Raw genomic sequence first — 22,170 nt, forward strand, 5'->3', positions numbered from 1 at the left:
TTTACATTATCATGCTGGACGTAAGACATTAAGGGATAGTAAATCAAGGCCATGGAGTGATGCATAAGGTTAGCAACAGTTCTCAAATAAAACTATTCAAACCCTGACTTATTGGTATTAAGGAGACCAAAGTGTGGCAAACAAGTTATGAAAAAAACAGCAAGAAAGAGGGGGCAGCTATTGCATCACTGGAATATTGTATGGAGGAGATGACAGAGGATAACAAACTTGGTGAACTTTCATGACTTTTTCCTTTTGTGTGATCTTCAGCCAGTGGCTTTGGCTTTGATCAGTTCAATAAATTTAACAATGATTAATGAAATGTCTAGCTATATGCAAGGAGATTAAGTTAATTAGCCTGTTACCCTGAGTGGAATATTAATCAAGAACAAGAACCTGAATATGTTGCTCTTCTGATGAGGTTCGGCTCCGGTTTAGTCACAGAAAAAGTGGGTGAGCAATGTTTTCTCATGGGGGTTGAATCATGCATGTACAGCAAAAACACAACTCCAATGAGTGGGGAGCTAAAGATGGGGTTTGGGGAACAATGACACATCATGTATCATCTTACATGTCCCATTGCTGCTCTGACTAAAGCTCTAGACAGCAGCGTGATTGAGTAACAACTTACCATAAAACCCCTCCCAACCAATTTTACATCTAAATATGATGTGTGTGTGTTTGTGTGTGCAGGCTTCGTAGTCGTCCCTGAGCACACGTTTACTCAACACAGCATATTACCGTATCCCCTCTGGATCTCCTTAAATAAGATAGATATGATGGCTATGGCATCATGTTCACTGCATTTATCATTGTTAAATTCAGATGAAATCATCCTCACGTTTTCCCTAAACCACGAGGGGAGCAGCAGAGCATTTCATCCAGCCGCTGCTTTTTCCATTACAATATATGTGAAGTCAGAAAATGTTTACTTTGGTGCGTGACTCTTGCGATTAGTTTTCACACATCTTAAAGCTGTTCCTCTGTGCTGTTGGGCAAAAAAAGAGAGAACAACCTGGCCCAATTTATACATCATATTTTATTCAACAATATAACTTTTAAACTCCAGAGTACAATCAATATAAGGTACATATGACAAAATATATATTTAAATAGAAAAGAAAAAAAACATTAAGGCATCTCATGGAAGAAAGTTAACATTTTTCTTGTTTTTTCTTTTGACAGCATAAATGATAAGATTACTGTTACATTTTCATGTTTATACCTCTAAGGCACTACGGTATGATCACTGCTGAAACCACATTAAAGGGTTTTAGGAAAAGCTGGATAACTTTCTATACCTACAGAGTGGTGACAACATGGTGATTGTCCATGCGGTTTTCAGTGCTGTATATCTACAGTTTATAGTGTTTCAGCAATAAGCCAGAGTGGACACGTGGAATCATAAAAGGCAAAGCAGGTAGTGAAAGATTTCTCATTCTGCCAAAAGTCTGGTGGCATTGTATTAACACTTTAATAATCCCCCTGTGTCGCACATGAACCAGCTACAGGGCAAAACACTGTAATTATCTTTATCACGCAAGCCAGCCTGGTGCCAGCCTGGCTTCTTTGACTGGGACTGACATTAGAAAGTCCAGCTGTTCCTCTGGAGGATCACTGTGGCACCAACGAGTGGTCAATTCGCCAAGTTGTATTATGAAAACTGTCATTTCCTGTACGTGTTCTCGAGTTCAAAAACCTCTGTTATTGCCTCTGTGACCGAAAGCTGTTAGGATGGTATCACAGAAACGCATAAACAGCTCGACCACATCCACCAAACCCGGGGGCAGAGAACAAGCTCTTTCTCACTCTTTCCCTTTCTATCCCCTCTGCGTTTCACACTTACATTTGCTTGCATGCATAAACAAAGGCAATCGCACACACAAACATACACACACACACTCACACCCTCTCACACGTCAGCACACTGATTTGTTACCTAGGTATGTACATGACTTAACTCCTGGGAGTAAATTGTACGAGTAGGCCTGCTGTAACATAAAGTTAAGTATTCTCTCAACTTACAGGCTAATTCCCTCCCTTTACACTTTTGAACTGTTCCTGGACTCCTCTGGAAATTATTACTCATGAGGCAAACTATACAGAAACTTGCACAAATAGCGGGGCGCAGCAGTACTAACCCCTAACAATTAACAGAACAGAGGGTGTGATTTACAAGGTCAAAAGCTGCTCATACTGGATACGTGTACATGTACATTTCTATAGATTTTTCTTTCTTACTTACAAATGAGGCACACACTAGTTATTGTATGCAATTCTAGTTTGAACAAAGGGATATATGAAGGTGCAGCTCCATCAAAAACCCATCAGGTTTAGGTTGTGTGTCCTATAGGCCTCGTTTCCTTAGTGCCACTGCTCTGTTCCTGATTTTTCAGGAAGGTGAGACAATCACGATATGGGGAAGACACTGCATTTATTCTTCAAGCACTCCAAAACTATGTCAAAATGATTAATCTTTCAAAATACTAAAGAAAAAGTACTACGTTTTAAGATTGGTGCTTTCTTAATCAACACCTTGATAGAAAAAGATGCCCAGTGGTCATGTTATAGCAGAAGGTGGTCTGACTTGAGCAACTGGAACTGCTGTGCTGCTGTTTGAGACTGAGACAGCCTATATTATATACTGAATGTATATGAAAATGTAAAGTATGTTATGCTGATACAGGCATCTGCTGTGTTACATTGCCATGTTTACAGACTTGTGTGCGCTGTTGGGAACTGAGCCGCTCAGAAAGCGTAGGGCCCTACGATGATGGTGAGCCGCAGCAGTGAGCTGGAGCGGTAGTTCATGGTCAAATGGTGAGTGATCATCTCCAGGTCCACGACGTACTCTCTGGGGCCCGTCAATGGCTTGGTAAGCACCAGCATGGCACTCACATTGGTGGAACGCTGCAGAAAGTACAATCAATCCGTGTGTTAGCATGTGAGTGCAAATTGTATCTTTTTTGACACAGTTTTACATTAGTAATATAGACTCACCAGTCACTTTATTATGTACACCTGTTTAACTGGTTGTTTAATCTAATCAGCCAATCACATGGCAGAAACACAATGCATGTAGGCACATAGCCTAGCCGGACCATTTCTGGCTGAGAGGAAGGCAACAGTGACTCAAATAACCACTTATAGCAGAAGAGTATCTCTGAGTGCACAACATGTCGAACCTCGAAGAAAGTTGGCTTTTTAACTTTTTTAAGATCACACTGAGTCCCTCTCCTATCAGCTGAGAACAGGAAATGGAAGCTACAGTTTTCACAGACTCACTAAAAGTAGAAAAAAGAAGACAGTCATATTGCCTTGTATAACGGGTCCTGATTTCTACTGCAATTGAAAAATGTAGTTAATTTCTACCAGCTTTAGTTACTATGATAACTGATGGTGAGAATCAATGTGGATACTGCTAAGCATCAGGGAGGCTGTGGGTTCTCCAGTTTGTCCCCTTTGCCAACAGGCATCGTAACAATTATTTTACCCAGTTTTTGTTTTGTTTTTTTCCCCATCAACATACCCGAAGGAAAAACTCCCCTCCATCATTCCCAGATTTAATCCTGAAAGTGTTGTGTGTGTTGGCATATATGCTTGTGGCTTGAATTTGGAATATTTCCGCTGGCACAGTCCGCTCTGCCTGGATGCTCATGTATTTGTAGACAATTGATGGTGGGAGACCCTGGCAATCAGTCTGAGCCCGGCAGATGCAGCGACTGCAAGCAGACACAAAAATTAAGACAGACTTTTTGAAACTTCTTGTGCAAATGAGAGAGAATCAAAAGAGCCTGTGATGTTTACTGACTTTTCAGATGTTTGGGTGTAAGGTGGCTCGCAGGGGTTTCTGGGGTAGCAGCGGAAGCCTCCATAATAGTTCCAGCACATTTCATCATCTTGGCAGTTATGGGTTCCCGTCTCGCACTCATTTATGTCTGGTGATGATTGGAAGAGAGACAGAGAGAAAAGTAAGTGAAAAGTCAAATAGTTGGATAACAATTCAAAGCATTTTCAAAGAGAACTGTGTAAGCACAGTCAAAGTTCAGGTTATGTACAAGAGGTTTGGTTTTTTGTTTTTTGCTGCAGCAGCATTTGTTTTGGCAGTGGAGACACAGAAGAAGGAACCCGCAGATCCATAAGGGAGGGAAGCCCCTTGTGCAACCCCACAGAGCTCTAACTAAAGCTCTTTCCGTTCAGTACCATGAAAATAGAGCCATCAAGTGTGCCCCAAACCGCAGGGCTATTTCTGGCACAGCAACCTGGATTCATCACCAAAACGTCCCTCTGACACAACAGGCTAGATTCATGGCTCCATCTATAAAGCTTGCACCTGACTGAGGGGGAAAGGAAAAAATAACAGCTCTCCCTTTGAGAACATGCCGGACCTTCAAATAAATCCACTTCAAGAAACCAACATCATGCATATAAATTCACAGAGGTGGCTTAGCAAGGCAACACGAAGTTTGTGCGTTTGCCTTGCCTAACCTCGGCATTCTTTCCATGACAGTACTGGTGGCTTTAAGGTCTGCTTTAGAGGTTAAACAGATGATGACAGGAAGAATAACCACCAGTTATCCTCAAAGAGTTTATGTAGAGGAAGTTTGTTGTGTTGGAAAACAGAGACCGGGGTATGAGATAGATAATAAACGAATGAACACAAAAAGTAAATAAAAAACTGATTTATGGGAGGAAGGAAAGGGGTGGACTGCCATACCTTGACACAACCGGTTTGCCTGGAGCTGATATCCTTGTGGACACTCACAAGAGTAACTTCCTGGATTGTTAACACACTGGTACTGACACATGTAGCTGGACAAACCGCACTCATCGATATCTGCGCAGAAAACATGCACACACAAAAGTAGACAATGAGTAGAACAAGTCAGGCTCTGAAGTCAGTGTGCGTTAACAACCGGGAACGTGTTTGCATGTGGATGGTTACATTTATGCACGTAGTGTGCATGTGTGTGCACCTTGGCAGGAGACCGTGTCTTGAGCCAGCTCGTAGCCTTGGTCACACTGGCAAAGGAAGGAGCCAATCAGGTTGTAGCAGTGGTGATGACAGGGGCTTTCTGCATCACATTCATTCACATCTAAAACAAAAGAAGGGGTTTTACAAAGAGTACAGTGTATGGACACAATCTTATCTTCACCTTCTAGTTGTTACCCTCCAGCGTCCAGGCTCCTGGTTTTCCTTTGTTTGTAAATAGTGCTTTCTTCCCACCCGACCTTGTCTTGGTCTGTTAACTATCCTTCTGTGTTGACTGCATTTGGGTCCACAATCCTACACTTCATGACACTTTTTACCAAATCAAGTAATTTTCATAACCTGTCAAATAATCTGACCATTTTTTTCTTTGCAGAGTTGGAAATTTCCCAGAAGATAGCAGATCTGAACTGTCATAAACTTGTAATCGCTAAATCAGTTCAGTTCAAAAGAGGCAGAAAGACTGATACAGTCTGCACTGTTGCACACGCTCAACAGAAACAGACTTACACATGTTTCAGCTTGCGTATGTGTGTTTGTTAAATCACATACACATGTTTCTGCATAGATAGGAGCTGGCAGCCAGTCACAGGTTTTCTAAATATGCTTCAGAGATAAACATCTCTGTGACACACTCAACAGCTTCCTTTGACTTCAGGAGATTTACAGTGTGGATTCAGGTTGCTTGCACCTTTTGTTTGGTTGAGGTGACTTCCTCCAAGGGTCTGCATGTCAAAAAACTGAGGAGTGAGACAAACCCAGTCAGTGTGAACACTGGACTTTGGTAGCTAACTCATTCTTCTACTCACATCTACTTAGTTACCTAACTTTATTTAGGTCATTATTAGCCGTATATTTATATTAAACATCTATTAAATTGATCAGTCTAGAAGAACCACTCATCCAGTTCAAGGTCAAGGGGGCAGCAATGCAATCTAAGCAGAGATGGCTAGATTTCCCTCTCCCTAGCCACCTCCTGTAGCTCTTCTGGGACACACACACACACACACCAAGGTGTTCCCAAGCCAGCTGTGAGATGTAAAGATGTCTTTTCAGTCGTCTTTCTAGGACGACATCCCCAAAAACCATCACCCAGGAGACAGCCAGGAGATGGTCAGATGCCCGAGCCACCTCTACTGATTATTGATTGTCTGGAGGAGTAGCTATAGTTTTCAGTGCTATTAAAGGTCAGCTTGATAGCTTTTATTATATACATTACAAAAGTACAAAGTCTTGATATTGATGCCTCTGCAAATGAGAAAACGATGCACACACACACAGCATGGATTTTCAGTGGCTTACCAACACAGCTGTGGTTGTTGCTGACCAGCTTGTAACCTGTCTTGCACTCACAGTAGTATGAGCCCGGGGTGTTCACACACCTGTGCATGCAGTAGTGGGTCGTGGCACACTCATCTCTGTCTGGGGGTACACAAGAGTCATGCAGAACAAGTTTAAATCGGTTAATAAAAATCACATAAAAAAGCATTTTATATAATAAAGACTTACCGACACAGAGGTCTCCATTCCTTTGGTAACCTTGAGCACACTGGCACATATAGGAGCCTCTGGTGTTGTAGCACACCTGTTCGGGACCACAACTGTGACTGCCTGTCACACATTCATCTATGTCTGCAAAAAACACACACACATGCACACACAAACTGAGACAAAGCTGCATGCAGTCAATTATACAAGAACATATGGAAGACAAAGCAAAGGGACGTGCCTGGACCGCATGAGCTCTGTGATGTGTAAACTGTTTTCCACAGGCAGCAAAATGTGTGACCACTGACACCATCACATTACACACATGGGCATAAACACACATGTTCACACAGAGAGCAGGCGATTACATAAAGACGGCTTTTATCGAGCAGCTCTGGGTGAGGGGAAAAACACAGATCATATCTTTAACTAACAAGACAGTTATTTGAAGAGGGAAGTATGCATGCGTGTGTGTGTGTGTGTGTGTGTGTGTGTGTGTGTGTGTGTGTGTGTGTGAGTGTGAGTATGAAAGAGGGAGAAACACCTCTACTGATAAGTCATGTGCTGTCTACCATAACGCTTTTGTCATGGTCCTGGGTCGTTGACCCAGCGTTTTGTGTTTTGTGACTATTTCCCTCTGTTCTAGTTATTCTGTGTCCTCCCCCCTTGTGTCCGGTTCGGGTTCTAGATTTCCTGTTTTACTTTGTAGGTCTGTGTCTCGTTATGCCCATTAAGTTCCAGCTGTGTCCCCTCCTGTGTGCCATTTCCTCATTACCTGGTGTGTGTATTTATAGTTGGTGTCTGCCTGTGCTCCTCGTCGGCTCGTCTGCGTTCATCCATGTATCACTGCGTTCCTCCGTGTAGCTCTGCATTCTATGGTGTTTCGTTCCTGTCTCTGCGTCTCTCTGCCCCGCACCCCTTTTGTATGGTCTCAGGTTTGTCTTTAGTTTCTCCCAGTTTAGGTTTGTAATTGCTCATGTTGAGTTGCCTGTTTTTGCCACCACCACCACCTTGTAAATAAACATCACTCTGTCATCAGTTCGCTGCATCTTGGGTCCTCCTTTTCCTCCACACCACACGGCTCCCTCCGCCAGCCGTGACAGCTTTGCTCTCTCAACAGACATCCATCAACTTAAAACAGACCCAAACACATTCACTTTCTGTTTCTCAACCCATAATTCACATGTAGTGAGATGATAAAAGTACGGCGAGCTTTAAAGGGGGTGAGAATGAATTCCAGGAGCGCAAACCCAAAAATGACAAACCCACATTTACCTCCAAGATGTCTTAAATAAATGTTGTCATACGTACAATCTGCATGAGCTGTAATCTGAGCTTCTCTGTTTAATGTCTTGGTAGCAGCTCTGGCCGCACGTGCATGTTAATACATGTGAGTGCCTCCCTTGAAACTGTAGGCCTTCCTGGTGTTTATAAGGAGGATGAGAACGTGACCTCCCACACTGTGTGGTAAAAGGAAGATGGCAAAGTGCAGGCTGCGGTGTTCAGCTTCCAGAGGCGACTTTCCAGAGTTTACTCTACGGAAGAAACAAAAGCTAAAAGCGCCTTTCTGGCATAGATAAGGAGCAGAGGTATCACTGTCTAGATTTTGAGGCATAAAGAGCTACAAAAAGAGCTCAAAGTCAGTTTTGGTTCTTTTGTTTTAAGGCTGATGCTCTAGTGTGACATCCACTGGTTCTGAACATCATGTATAACACTTTAAAGAACTGATTAAACCTCCAAAATATGAGACGCCAGTGAGACGATTCTACGTTTAATGCTGATTCTACGAACACATTTCCAACTTTGGATAGTTCAGAGCCAGATCTGCTTAAAAAAGGCTTTTCTCATGGTTACCTCCCAACATACACGCACACAAACTATTAATATGCCAATGGTGTATACTCTCATCTCTGAGGCCCACCAGCAGGCCTCTTGGGTGGTCTGATGCAACCCATCATATGCAGACAGCCACTGGGAATTGGTTTAACAGCATGACAGACAGTTATCCTCAATACCACACACAAGGGAAAAGAAGAGGGTACTATTACTGCATTGCTGTTTGGCACGTGTGTAACTTAACAGTAGTCACAAGAGCCTGGAAGGTGTAAAGCTATACGAAAAACCTATAGTTGCACTGTGTCCTCTAGAAAACATGACATTAATAACCTCCCTGCAGTCTTTAGATAAAAATCAAATACAACTGAAAAACAGAATAAATGATCAGTCGACACATTCAAATCAGTGCAGGACAGTTAAAAGTTCTGTTGAACAAATAATTCAACTCATATTTCCCTGGAAATGTTTCATGCGATAGACCTGAAGAGGATCATGCCCTTCCCTGAGTGCCTCAAATGCCTTATATTCCAGCCCCACAGCTTCCTCAATGAATGGGACTGATGCTGGTGAGAAATTGGCTTGATTTGCTGCGCAAGAGCCCGTGAAAGAAAAGCCAGACAGAAGGTAAGTTGTCTTCACTCCCTAAAGGAAAGAAAGGGAAGAGGGCTGAAAGGTTCTCAGCTCTATGGGGGCGCAGTGATAGGATGAAGTACACTAGGGACAAAAGCAGGGCTTATCTAAAGGTCCACCTTAGAGACAACAGGTGCAAACTGCATAAAGTGTGGAATGCACACATAAGGATTGTTGCTCATTGACCCACTTAGTAGAGGACAAAGATGAAAGCAGTGCTGCTCTGGAAAATCTGTGTTCTGATGTGGCTTGAAAGACATCTAGGAAAAGACATTCGAAAACAGCACCAAATGTCAGCAAGAAACCAAGTGCCGGGATTGCTCAGTATCACACTTTGGGATACTGTCCCAGTATCCCAACTCAAAGGCTCAATGACACTATTGTCATTATATTCCAATGCCTCTGTCACTGCTAGTGCAGCATCCAGGTTTAACCTGTAAAAGAAATCTAACTCAACCGATTATGAACAGAAGATTTCACACATGCAATGTATGTAAACATTTGATCTTTGTGGTAATACCAGTACCAATGGTATTACCACAAAGATCCAAAGGTGATGGGTATAAATACTGGGAACAATATATAGCCTAAACCTGGCAGCCAGCTGGGGTTTGCATGAGTTCTCTCTGGGTACTCCGGCTTCCTCCTGAAGTCTAAAACCATGAAGCTGAATGGTTATCTGGTGACCTGCCTAAGGTGTACACTGCCTTTTGCTCAGTGGCAGTTGGGATAGGCTCCAAGAAAATGGATGGATGGAGTGAAAAACAATCACCTTGCTATACTGTTGAAACCTGTGCTAAGTAGCGGGTTGATGGCAAACTACGAGCCTTGACAGGTAAATATGCAAAGTAGCAACACTGTGCAAGAAAAATTAGGTTGAAGTGGGTGTCAGAGAAATAATGGAAATGTAATCTTGCATATGTACAGCACGAAGAAAACGTCTGAACAAATGTCAACAATTACTTAGACAGAAGACAGCAGTCAGAAGCCAGGATCAAGTCCCTGTGACTCATAACCACACCTACTTACTGGAGGTATTTGGTGATTCATTTAGACTGGAAATGCCTTGCCTTCTGGCTATATAATAGATTCAGACAATACAAGTCTGAAAAAGCAGTCTTGTGTGTTCACGCTACCCTACCGCCAGACATCAACAAATCCGTGATATCAGTGAAATGCTCTGCGTGTAAATACGGCAACTTGCTACGTCACCACACAGATTCACTCAAGTTGCAAAAGCATAGCTGTGTTTGCTTAGAACTAAACACAAACTGGCAATGCCATTATTTTTACAATCATTTGAACATTAATAAATAATAATAGCAAATCAGTTCACAGTTTAACCTCCTTCTGATTGGTCCACACTGCATCCCCAGACCCAAAGGTTTAATATTCAGGCCTGAAACATGCAGTTCCTCAATTGACCACTTGAAGCTGGCTCAAAAAGTGAGTTAATCACCTACCTACAGACTGCCGTATTAAAATACTCTACTTTGAGTAGAGGAACCTGCAAACTTGAACTGAAACTTCTCCAAGGGGATGCCTACTGGATATTACAGTATATCATTTGCAAACAGTGAATCCACAATGATTAAATAAGGAAATGTTGTTCTGTATTTTATAACTATTATATGGTGTGCACAAACATGTCTGTAGTTCCTTACTGGGGGCCCTAAGACGTGCATATAATTTCTGTACACACATAGTTCCATGCAATGTTTAACCTGTTTATGGGTTTTCAAATGTATACTTTGGTCATCTTTGAATGTGGATGAAGCACATTATCTCTTTTGTTAATGTTGTTGTATTGATGATTGTTGTATACATATACTGTATGTATCAGAAATGCCACGGACAGAAAACCACAGACTAAAACGCCCCCATTTTTTCTTATTGCCACGGCACATTAAATGTATTGCATATGTATTTTGGAGTGCTTAGATTCTTATTAATAGTTCCTTAAAGATCCTTGTTTGAGAGTGTATTAGAGTTTAACATTATAAGAAATTAAGGGAACAGCCACTGTGACTAACAAAGCAGTCGCTGTTCAGTATTTAATGGGAAATATATTTTATGGAAAGCCTGTTAATATCGGCATTGTATTTAACATCAAAGTGACTTAGGACCATACAAAGCTAACCACTGCAGCTAGCCAGTATTAGAACTACTTTCATGTTCAAATAATGTGACATTAGCGCCAAAATGTTAAACTAGAATCATAACAGCAGTTCACAAACTAACTTCAGGGGATAAGCCAGTGCTCATGGGCAGAATGAGCACCTCTGACTGAACTTAATGTTGACTTTCTTCTGACTTAATTCAGGACAAATCTGAGCCTGAGCTGCTCCACATGTGCCAGCAGCTTCAAGGCGAGATGGCCACTCCTGATAGCAGCATTTGCTCATGTTCTGCTGCCAACTGGAATTACATCAGTGCATTTGGACTCATTTTAGTGCGACTTAGCTGGCATGAGTCCAGCAACATCTATGCCACTGTTGGTCAGAGTGGCTCTGGCTACCTAAATCAATGAACAAGGTGTCAGGGGTGTACAGAACATATGTTTGATCTGTGTCCCAGCATTTTCCTCAGCAAGGTGTAGAGACCATGAACTCTTCTAGTAAATGGATATGACTAAGTAGTTTGAATGTGAACAGTGTAGCTCCTATGAAAATTCTGTGTGCGGAAAAGTCAGAGTCATCTTCCCTCTCCTGGAAGAAAGCTTGGAGAGGTCTAAATAAAAGCATATGTGCTGAACACAATCCAAAGGTTCATTCACAGGAATATCTTGCGGTAACTGCTACTTTGTCACTAAACCTTTAAGGAGCTGCCAATACAAAGTTCCCCAAAACTTTGTGTAAGCATGTGCGTGTGGGTGTGTTTGGAGGGGGGGGTGGGGGTGGAGGGGGAGTTTATCCCACATTGGCTGGCTCCTAGGTCCCATAAAGTCTCCACAGTTTGCCATGCTGCACACTCGACAGGAAAACTGCAACAAGCCATCAAATGTGATGATGTGTTGCGTGTGGGGAGAAGTGACTGTTCCCCGAGGTCAGATTTTTGTCAACGTTTATTCAACATAGCTTGCAAGTTTCTTCCAAGAGCGAGCCTGCTGTAACATCACAGGGAAAGATAAGGCTGTCCAGCAAGAGAGTGGAAGATGTGGAAGGAAAGAATGAAGAAAAAGGGTGGAGGCTTTTTTTTTTTTAAACAAAAACTGGCTTTTTTAAGATTTGAAGTTAGATTTATGGCCGTGTGTGCATATGTGATGTCAGAGTTAAAACCTCCTTGCTTTTCAAGGAGATTAATTCTAAATGCCTTGTGGGAGCTGGGGGAGTAACGGGAATGGCGGCAGCTCAAAGAATGTGAGTGTGTGTATGTGTGTGTTTATGGATGAGTGGGTGTGCGTGCATCGGAGGTCCTGTTTGAGGTGCTCATTAAATGGCCTTTTTTAGAGCTGCTCATGTTTTATGGAATGGAGTGATGCACTCTAAAAAGGTGTATATATGAGTTTTAGTGGGGGGGAAATTAATATATATCCAAAATGGGGGCCTAAAATTTATTTGGCTTGAATTCAGAACAATGTGTGGCGTGCTCCAGATTTATACTGACATGATAGGGCTTGTTGTAATTATCACTTGAGAGCGTTTAATCTTGTTTTCACTGAACCACTGCAATGGAAAGCAGGAGCTGATCCAAAAAACAAAACAGTTGGAGCCATCCTGCTGTTGGACAGCATCTCTGTTTCCCTCTGATTATTGGATAATTCAATCTTTGGGCAAGATGTGTGATGTTAATAGCCCATAAAATTTTACAATGTCAGATTTATCAGCATGTCATACACCATCTATTGTAATATCATCCCTCGCTGCACGGCACATTGTTTCATTTGTGTATAGTTCTCTCTGCAATGCAGTGTGAAATGCAGCTATCGCTGGCTTGAATGCAACCCCAGGACGAATGGGAGTGGTGGTGTTCCCCTTTCAAAGCAAGTCCAAACACAAAGCAGATAAGAAATCAAAGAATTCAAGACACTAAAATCATATATTCCGTGTATTTTCATCCGTATTAGGGCATGAAATATTTCTATGCTCTTGCTGATAGCACCACTCCCAAGATTCCCCTCTCATCGCTCTCATTGTTCAGGAGAAATGGGAGTTTTAGTCATGCTGACACTCACTAACTGATTTGTGAGTTTGTTCCACACGTTTGTAAAGGTCGGGCACGCTCTTGACGTTCTTGAAAATCCGTCCAGTGTGCCAGCCGTATTCCCTACTGATAATAATCCTTCCTGTTACTCTGAAAATGTCTAGAAAAACAACCAAAAAAAAGAAGTGCTGAGCAATTCTGCTGCTTTTCAGCGCGAAGAAGATCAGTCGCTCTGCTCGCCTGACATGCCAGGAGCTGGGCTGCAGTCATTTACAGCCCTTAAAGGTAATTTCCGACACCGAAGGAGTAAAGCTGCAAAAACGAAAAAAAAAACATGTTCAAAATAACAGCGGGATCATTTGAAGAAAAGCAGAAAAAGTGCGTTAAACATGGCTCGCGATTGCATGTGTGTGTCAACCAGCTGAGAGCGAAGAAGTGATTTATAGCAGCCCTGTGTCCCTTTCCATCATGAGGTAAACGGAAAGATCAACACATGTAAGCACATCAGAGGAGGAAGCATCTGGCCACTGGACAGGCACCGACCTCAGGGAGAATAATAACAACAACATTAAGCGCCTGCACCGAGGAGGCACGGCAAAGCTGCTTCCCCCTTTTCTCCTCTCTGCCATTGTTGATGTGATGGCAGCAAGGAGCCAGTAGCAAACCATAAGCAATAACAACATACTGTACAGCAACACGGCTGAGGCCAAAAACAGGGCTGCCTGCATGATGGTTTGATTATATTCACAGAGGCTGAAAGACACTCTCTGGCAGTGTAAGGAAGCTGATGAAATACTGTCACCATGGTATACCCATTAAAAGATAGAAAGGCTGGAAATCATTCTGCAAAGTGTATTTTTAGATTCCATGTGTTTATTTTTCATGGAGAAAGAGGGGGGGGGGGGGGGGGGGGGGGACAAAACTAAGGCTGTAGCTGTTTAAATCGTTTCTATGATCGAGAAATAGAAACAGTGTTAAAGGAGCTTTGTGTCATTTATCCGAGGCTGAGAAGTTGCAACATCAGCAGGCCTCCTGGCACCGTTTTCTAATGGAAAGTGAGCTTTAACTGTCAGAAATCGAGCATCTCTGAATCACTTCTGCTGACTCTGAAACATAACTTGTGAAAGTTTTGTGCAGATCACATAAATTACCTGGCTTACACATATTGTGGCCATGGAAGATCTCTCTGGTGGACACAGTATTTCATGGTTTCAAAACTGCCTTTGCCATTTCAATTCTGACATTACTTCTTACTTAATAGCCAGGTGCTGATTCGCTGAGCTTATATCCAGGATATTGCCCAATGTAGAGCAGTAACATGAGCTGGAGGACTGATCTCATCTCTAGGGAACAAATTGACTTCAGTTGTCACTCAACTTCCAGAAGAAGTCATATTTTCCCTCTATACAGCACTATGCAAGCAGATAAAGAATATACACCTATTTCCTTTTTTTCTAGGAAAATACTAAGAAATGAGGGTTGGCTCAAGACCTTTGCAGAGTAATATACAAATAATCATAAAGCTAATATGAAGTGAATAAAGTATTCAATGGCTCAACACTAAATAATCCATTTAGAGCCTGACTCTGTAATTCTGTAAGGCTGTACATCCAGGAAACACTTGCAACTGTAACAGAAATGCCAAAGTTATTACAGCTCATCCTGACAGGAAGTTGGAGCAAAATGTCTGTACCAAATTTCATGGTAATTCACCCATCTAATCTATCGCAACAACAAACTATTTTTGACCCAGAAAGCATGTGCAGTTCAAGAGCCCGAAGGTGCAGCTGCAGTGTAACAGGTGCAAAAGAGCCGGGCAGTAAAATCACAGGGCGCTAGAATAGCAGCATCGTGCAGACGAGCGCAAATCACGAGTTTGGGAACAGGTGGAAGGTATGAGCTTTGCTGGTAATAGATAGGTTCAACGGGGACAACGGTGTGCTTCAGGTGTCTTACTGCCTGAGTAAACAAAAGCGGGTATGTTTTCATTAAACAAATCTTTTGTGTTTGATCCAGCGTCCTCCTGCTAAGCAACAAAATTGCTGCATAATGTTTTAATCTAACATCTGGCGTATACTGTATCCGTTTAATTTTAGAGTTGAAGGCTTCATTCTCTGTGAAAAAAATACAAAAACAAAACGTTTTCCAAATTTCTGTCGCTTATTTTTGGAGAGGAAACAAACACTAACAAGATAACATCTAAAGGAATTTCCTGAGAAGGAAAAAAAGAAGAAAAGCATTACAGCAATCTGTTTAACTTCACATCTTTTTACATTGTCCATGGCATGGCAAAGGCTCATGGTTGGGGCTTGTATCATCAACTGCACATGCGAGGATGAGCCAACAATAAGTGGAACTGTAGGAATTAACTGTAAAGGTCAAATAGTGAAGCCTGTTGGCAGCGTTACGCTGTGCTTTGCAACCGCTGGGCTCTCTTTCTTCGCTCCGCTCCCTGCATTCCTGCTCCTCGCAGATCGATCCGATGCTTATCTGTCAAGGTGGTGAGTAATTCCTACCATCACAAAAGATGGGAGCAAACGAAAAAAACAACCACGGCTAACATTCCAGAGATATTCCTCCCAAGTGCATTGCATCTGTGTGGAAAAATGTTATTGCATGCGCTTGGCCTTGTTCGGAAAAATACACAAGTTCTCCGTCATGCGGGGCTTAACGGCCTTAATAGAACATATTTAGGAAAAATTTCCGGCCACTGCAGGTGAAGAGCGTACAGGCAAAGCTGAAATTAGTCAGGCATGCAGGTGGTAATGTGGCCTACATGACCTCAAGAAACCAGACAGGTAAACAGGAGTGGCATGTTGCTTCATACTGCAGCTCATGAGTATCTAATTTAGAGATGAAAAATAAATAGGCACCAGCCAAAGTATGTAAACTTAAGACCTGCGAGGAGAATAACACAACCCGCAAAGACATAAGGTATAATTATCTGTCAAAGATTATACTGAAGATGCAGTTAAGCTGGGATTTCTAAACTGTGAGGGTGTATTGTCATACAGTATGCTTTAACAAATCTAGAAACAAGAGCTTCACACTATTCTCCTGATTTATGACCGATTCAGCTGTCATTTGTCCGAGGAAGTGATCTCACTTGGAGGCATCACCTGGCGGGGTACACAAGTGAATGTATGTTGTATGTTTTTGGAGGGTGGGTGGAGGTCGTGGAAACGTGAGGAATCATTAAGCTGTCATACATATAGTCAAGGTTCACAGCTTCTCTGCTTGGCTGGAGAAAGGTGCCAAGTTCCCCTACACTGTGTCACTACAACAACAACAACACACGCTTAAGCCTCTGTTCTCACTCGGGACCAAAGGGCTTTATAGCCCCCTTTTGCAAACAGTTTTCCGCACAGGGATGACTGCTCAAGCTGCAAATCAAACAAAAACACGAGGTTGAAGAGTGTTATATATTCTGTGGTCTGTTTTGCTTTTAATCAGCATAAAGAATAACGCACTTAAGAGAAGCTTTTCCTTTTTTTTCAGTTTCATTTGCGCTGTGGAAAATTGGCTTCATTTTTTTGCAGCGCTGGTAGCTGACCTCTCTGCTATTCGCCACACACTCAGCAGTAAGTCACTGAAACAGCAAGCAGCTGCACAACCCATGACGCTGGTGCAACCTGGCTTGGTCAGTGCTCCGGCACTTCTGTGGTTATTTAGTCAGTGTCCGCCTTTCATCGTCCCCTTTGCCCTACCTGACTCTGCACTCCAGGTTTCCTCCACAGAGTGGTGAGTTTGCAGGGAAGGAGCCTGATGTAAGCGCTATTTGATACACTGAGGTTTTCCCCCATTGAAAGCTAATGGGAATTCCTTTGGTAGCAAGATATGTACGTAGCTGTTCGGAAAGGCTGCTGCGGTGCAAAAACGAAAAGATAATTCTGTGTCCAAGAACAATTGGCTCATTGTAGCTCTGTTAACTGTAATGACAGAGAAACTGGAGACTGATGTAAACATGGATTATATCATTCGAGCAGTGAAAATATACGCCCACATAACAGCATGAGACGCCTTCCAGTTAAAACTGCAGTCATTTCAAAGCAATAACACTGACAGCAACAGCCTATCATTGTTTAGCCCATGCACTGAAACAGCTCACCAGTGAATAGGTATTATACCCATGCCAGCTCGCTTATGTGGTTACTTTAACTGATATGCTGCCATGTTTTACACTCTAATAAACCCTAATTGGGTTCCAATTCAGAGAAACACATAAAGCACCTCACACATATCTTTGTCCCAGGTGTAAAATCAAATTTGTTACTTTCACTGGAGCGCTACGACCGCAAACCTCACCACACAGCCACACACCACATGGTGAGAGGAGTTTTTAATCACTGAACACATGTACTGTACTTTACTGCACTTTGTTTTTGCATTAGATTTATAAAGGGGCGTCTTTTCCACTTAACTCTCACACATTAAGACAGATGGTAACTAGATGTACTGTATAGGGTTACAAATGATTTCAAATATTCTCTCTCTTCTGTGTGGCACAAAGTAACAATTAAGGGCACTAGTGTGTGTGTGTGTGTGTGTGTGTGTGTGTGTGTGTGTGTGTGTGTGTGTGTGTGTGTGTGTGTGTGTTAGTGAGACAAAGAATGAATCTCCCACCACTCCCTATTTGAGAAGATCAAAGAGTTTTTCTCAAACACAAGATCACACCCACGCAGTCTTTGCGCAGCTACCAAAACCACAACCTAGTAAAGGCGCAGGGGATATCTACTGTAGCTGTAAGGGGTACATGTGAGCACATAGCTCACCAGAATTTTACAAAAGCGGCTTGATTTCCCCCCCGAAGCGCAGGACTTCAACACCCAAAACAAGAAGAATTTAAGGAAGAAGCTGAACTCTGGCCAAAAACATCACGCTGCGAGCAACCAAAGGGTTTTGAAAACATGACATCAGAGTGGAAAAAAAACAACAAAAAAATGAGAAGCTTGCAACACATCTGGCAGCTATGCATAGTTAAGCTGTTGATGACTGTCAGACAGATGGATGAACAGTTCACCTTTTGAGCTCTCAGCTTACTGGGGCTCTAAAGTCGTTAGCAAGTAATTATCAAATACCTGCGTAGCCCTGCCAAGTGTAAAAAGAGCATACTCTTTTTTAAGGAGATAAAAACACTTTGAAAAACAATTCTGCCACTACACTGCAGAACACAGCAGCTAGAAAAAGGGGGGTGGCTGAAAGTGTATCTATATTTTTAGGATGTAATCTGTCTCACAAAGGACAAAGACCTATAATATTCTGGAAGATTTAAAAACTCTTGAAAATAATGTGGCAACCATCCTTTTTAAACCTCTGGACTTTATTTCATGGTTACACCTCTAGTGCTGCTGACAGAAGCCAATTTCTCTCTTGAGGAGTATGTCAGCACCACTTCCTGAGATAACCGTGTGTTTACACCATGTGTTGCTGTAAAGCACTTTAAAACAAAAAAGGAAGCCAATTTTTCATGGTACCTCCCACAATCATATATCTGTACAGGGAGAGAGGGGGAAAAGTTTCTGGGCTGCTGATATTACCTTTGCAGAAGTTCTGCTCATCTGCAGCATGTCCTGGTGGGCACCGAATGCTTTGAGAAGGACCCCTCGGGGGCTGAGGCTGGTCTGGTGGGACAGCAGGGACAGGATTGTCTGGCAACGGCACCTGCTCACCGTCCTTACTAATATAGATGACGGCGCTCTTTGGAAGGCAGAGGTATCCACCAAAGTGGTTGATACACTGCATCCCTCCTTTGCATGCGTCGTCATACAAGGCACATTCATCAATGTCTGAAAGAAAGAAAGAAAGAAAGAAAGAAAGAAAGAAAGAAAGAAAGAAAGAAAGAAAGATTGCAGATATGCTATTTATGCTATTATTGTATTTGGATAAAGTACAACTTGCATTAAGCTTACATGGAAAAACGTTTTTTTTTTTAAAACAGGAGTATAAAAAGCTACATAAATGTGTAATTTCTCACCTTTACATTGCTCTCTGACTCTGTCGTACTCATAACCCTCTGTGCACTGTGAAGGACATACAACAACGCATTGTTTAGTATCCTTTCAGGAACTCTCGAGCTGTACATCAGTAAATGAAAAAAACTGAGCAGCATGCATATGTCAGGCTGTATTAAACACAGACTGACAGGTAGAAAAAAGGTACGCTTACTCACTGTAATAGAGACCGGCTCTTCAGCCTCCTGAGAGAGAACATGTGCAAAAACCGCACAAAGACACACACAGATCCCCAGCATGTCGACCAAACGTCGGAGAAGTACTGTAACGGGATGCGGAGACGTCAAGTGGATTGAGTGTGCAGGACCATTTTTGCCTGACATGCCTACGATTTTTAGTATCAATTATAACATTACTGATGGCATTACTCAACGAGTCCCAACATTTCCCCCTGCTGACGTGTTGTTTATGTTGGCACCGCTCCAGGTAAATCTCCGACTTCAACCGAGTGTTTTTTCTGTCGTTTCTTTCCTAAAGGATTAGTGCGTAACACGCGTAAAGATCGTGCGTAAACATGCCCCCTCTGTGCCAATCGGGGTTATGAAAATGAAGGCACGCAGACCTCGGGTTGATTAATATTTTGTACCTGCCAAATACACGTCTTTCCTCACACAAGCTGCCTAATCACACGGTAACGTGCGTGTCTATTCTTGATTTTGCTTTGTTCATCACAGTTCAAGATCCTGACACTTGTTACTGGACAACTCCCTGAAACAAGCGAACTGCAAGAGAAACAAGTGCCACCGGAGTTTTACTCACTTGTTTCAACAGCTTAACATTTTTCACATTCGATGAATTGATTTCATTGTTGGTAAGAACGATGTGTGCAAGTGCTTCGTCATCCCGTGATGTCTTAGCTACATACCTGCAGTTACCTGCGGATATCCAAATTCTCCCGGCAAGCCGAACTAAACGTCCCCGGCGTCTTTGTTGTTGCAAGTCCGACTGTGCGCGAAGCAGGGTGGCCTTTATCGTGCAAACGGTGCAGTGGATGTCAGATGCTTGGCGGAGTGCAAGCAGCGCTTAAATGATGAACATGCGGTTATTACAGTATGACACACTGGGGGGCGGTGTACCGGGCAGGTTGACTCCGGGCTTTTCTCTCACCGGGGTGCAGTAAACCATCAGCAAGTTTCAGTGGCTCCCTCTATAGACTGATGTACAGTGAGGGAAGTGGATATTCTCAGAAAAACAGATAATACGGTATTATTATCATCAGCCAGTAATCTATTAAAACTCTTTTGATTGTAAATTCATTAAGAAATGCCTTTCACATTTTAGGTTATATGCAAAAGTTTGTGTTCATGTAATAACATATTATACACATAAGGACATAGCAGTATCACCTTCATTTCTTAGTTTGTTTGTTTTTCTGAGCCAATGTGGAGCTATAAGTCATTACATTTGTAGAGGCCTGAATTATTTCTATATTTTACTCTACAATTGAGCCTCAGTTACTTTGTTGGCTGTCACATGCAAACCCCTCTCATCCTGTGAGACCTCAGTGCCAGTGTTATGTACAGAATGTGTGAGCAGCAGGTGGTAAATCAAATCTTGTGTTGAAGAACTCTGTCAGCAAGCACTACATTAGCCTCTAATACATTTCATGGTGTTTACAAGATGCCTGCACTTTAGGAACATCTGCTGGATTGGCATGGCTGCTGGGATTTCCCATGGGGGAAGAGACAGCAAGCGATTGTGTTTGTGTGCATGTATGCATGCATGTGTGCCAGGAGCTTGCTGATATAAGCAGGGCTAAAATGGACTTGGCACCAGCCCCTTTAATGCTGACCCCCAGACCCTTTCCTTAGAGGGTGTTCATAAAAGAATAGAAGATATATTCTGCATGGCACAACATCCTCATCCTTCCTTTCTTTGGAAAAAAAAAAAGTAGATTCTCCTCAACCTCAAGAAACTAATTATAGGAGTCGTGTAATCACATTAAGATGTTCATATAAGAGCTGTATTATTTCCAGTAGGTCTTTTAACAAAACTACTGATTTGTTCACAGATAATAATGCATTTGGGTAAACATTAGGATATGCATGCACACACCTTTACAAACAAGGACAATCACAAAAAAGAAACAACTGTACAAAATGTTTTACTCTTCACTAGAATTTTATTGTACTTGGTAGGCTATTCAACACATGCACAAAAACAGTGAGATAAGACATTTCATTAGTAAGAAGCATTTTGAAACCGTTTATAGAGATTAATAGAAGATTTTATCCAAGACTGATGAAAGAGAGGATGAGAGAACATTCCCTTTGGTCCTGTTCCCCACTGGAACAAAATTAGACAGTCATGCTTGTAAATCACAGAGGCGAGGCTGAGCTGGTTAGATCTCTAGGTGTGACCAAGTCTCCCTGTGAATGTTACTGAAGTCAATAAGCCCGCCCCTACACCCCCACAACCCCCCCCCCCCCCCCCCCCCCACACACACACACACACAACAAAAGTATTATTCTAAGTAGTACAGTGCACAAATGCATTAAAAGAGAACATGCTAAAAACAAGTATGACCTACATTGATGCAGGTATCCCGTTTGGACTCCAGCGAACAAGAGGGGAACATTATATGAACATAAACATACATTTAAATGCCAGAGTGATAGATTGGCCCTCAGCTTAACATAAGTACTGCTCTGAGTTTCACAACATCTCTGTGATCATTATTACCTAATCCCCAGCCCTCAGTGGTGACTAATATACATGAACCCACACACAAACATACACACATTCATTCTTGGGAACTGTGTGAAAACTACTAAGAATCTGTTTATTTTCCACATTTAAGAAGTGCAAAAAAAAGTAAGAAAAAAAAATCAAATTTAAAACCATATTTTGAGTTCATAAACCAGAAGAATATTATTCCAGGGGAAAATAGAGAAGCCAGCACTTTGTGACGTTTCTTTCAATGCTGAAGGCAATGCATCAGGTACTGTTGGCAATTGAGCATTAGCCAATCAGTTCCTGATGCAGTATCATCCACATCAGAAAGCTCTTCCTTCACTCCGACATCAGTGTAGGGGTAGCTGAAGCTGAATAATTTACAACACATTTTGATTG

The 22,170-nt window shown here is 42.2% G+C and overlaps 1 protein-coding gene across 2 annotated transcripts; it reads right to left on the minus strand.

Moving 5' to 3' along the window:
• Positions 1-1,141: 1,141 nt before the first annotated feature.
• efemp1 (EGF-like fibulin extracellular matrix protein 1) lies at positions 1,142-20,108 on the minus strand. 2 transcript variants are annotated; one of them, XM_085369237.1, is made up of 11 exons: positions 19,974-20,108; positions 19,257-19,360; positions 19,062-19,107; positions 18,625-18,873; positions 6,500-6,622; positions 6,293-6,412; positions 4,977-5,096; positions 4,718-4,837; positions 3,812-3,938; positions 3,530-3,722; positions 1,142-2,910 (listed from the first exon to the last, which is right to left on the minus strand). In XM_085369237.1, the coding sequence occupies exons 2-11, from the start codon at positions 19,335-19,337 to the stop codon at positions 2,749-2,751; spliced, it is 1,341 nt and encodes a 446-aa protein (XP_085225363.1). In that variant the 5' UTR covers positions 19,338-19,360; positions 19,974-20,108; the 3' UTR covers positions 1,142-2,748. The 2 variants fall into 2 exon arrangements, with proteins under 2 accessions (XP_085225363.1, XP_085225362.1); XM_085369236.1 differs by having other exon boundaries at positions 19,964-20,108.
• Positions 20,109-22,170: the final 2,062 nt, after the last annotated feature.

The sequence above is a fragment of the Diplotaxodon limnothrissa genome, linkage group LG13 (assembly GCF_057381915.1).
Source record: "Diplotaxodon limnothrissa isolate DT_005_m linkage group LG13, D_limnothrissa_male_GT1.1, whole genome shotgun sequence".
NCBI classification, from domain to species: Eukaryota; Metazoa; Chordata; class Actinopteri; order Cichliformes; family Cichlidae; genus Diplotaxodon; species Diplotaxodon limnothrissa.

What these genes read in the sequence shown, in the direction of transcription:
- efemp1 (XM_085369237.1), bottom strand. Translation starts at nt 19,337, where the DNA reads ATGCTGGGGATCTGTGTGTGTCTTTGTGCGGTTTTTGCACATGTTCTC. An exon ending in CAACAACCACAGCTGTGTTG is followed by an intron (nt 5,097 to 6,292) that starts GTAAGCCACTGA and finishes CTTTTGTTTTAG; the next exon opens with ATGTGAATGAATGTGATGCA. An exon ending in TACACCCAAACATCTGAAAA is followed by an intron (nt 3,723 to 3,811) that starts GTCAGTAAACAT and finishes GTCTGCTTGCAG; the next exon opens with TCGCTGCATCTGCCGGGCTC.